The following is a 354-nucleotide window of genomic DNA, read 5'->3' as shown; positions in this document are numbered from 1 at the left end:
GCCGGTGTCCCCGGGGAGCAGCATCTTGCCCTGGGGAGCCGCACATCGCTGCCTTCTGCACGTCAGAGAGACAGGGAGCAAATTTAAATAGGAAAAAATTAGTGATGGGCCATGAAGGGGGGTCTTCCCCCTGGGACTTGAGTCCCACCGGCACCTCGGTGGTCTCTCCCCGCTAACGGACGGTCTCCGGTGTTCCCGGGCAGGGATCCTGTACGACACCTACCCGCTGTCGGAGGAAACCTGGCACACGCATCAGTTCGCCTTCATCAAGGTAACGTGGTGGGGTGCAGCGCCCGCACCTCCCTCCCACCGCCCTTTGCGAGGGGCCGGCGTCCCCGCCCCCTTGGGGGGGGG

The 354-nt window shown here is 64.7% G+C and overlaps 1 protein-coding gene across 1 annotated transcript in view; it reads left to right on the top strand.

Moving 5' to 3' along the window:
- The window catches only part of GAMT (guanidinoacetate N-methyltransferase), a 6,306-nt gene that overhangs the window by 5,139 nt on the left and 813 nt on the right, over nt 1–354 (top strand). Inside the window, exon 2 of the mRNA XM_009884549.1 lies at nt 204–271. Within this exon, the coding sequence (XP_009882851.1) occupies nt 204–271 (68 nt within the window). The remainder of the gene's footprint in view (nt 1–203; nt 272–354) is intronic.

This window comes from Charadrius vociferus, unplaced genomic scaffold (assembly GCF_000708025.1).
Source record: "Charadrius vociferus isolate BGI_N301 unplaced genomic scaffold, ASM70802v2 scaffold2475, whole genome shotgun sequence".
NCBI lineage: Eukaryota > Metazoa > Chordata > Aves > Charadriiformes > Charadriidae > Charadrius > Charadrius vociferus.
The sequence above is the reverse complement of the archived record's forward strand: the minus strand, read 5'-3'. Positions and strand labels throughout refer to the sequence as shown.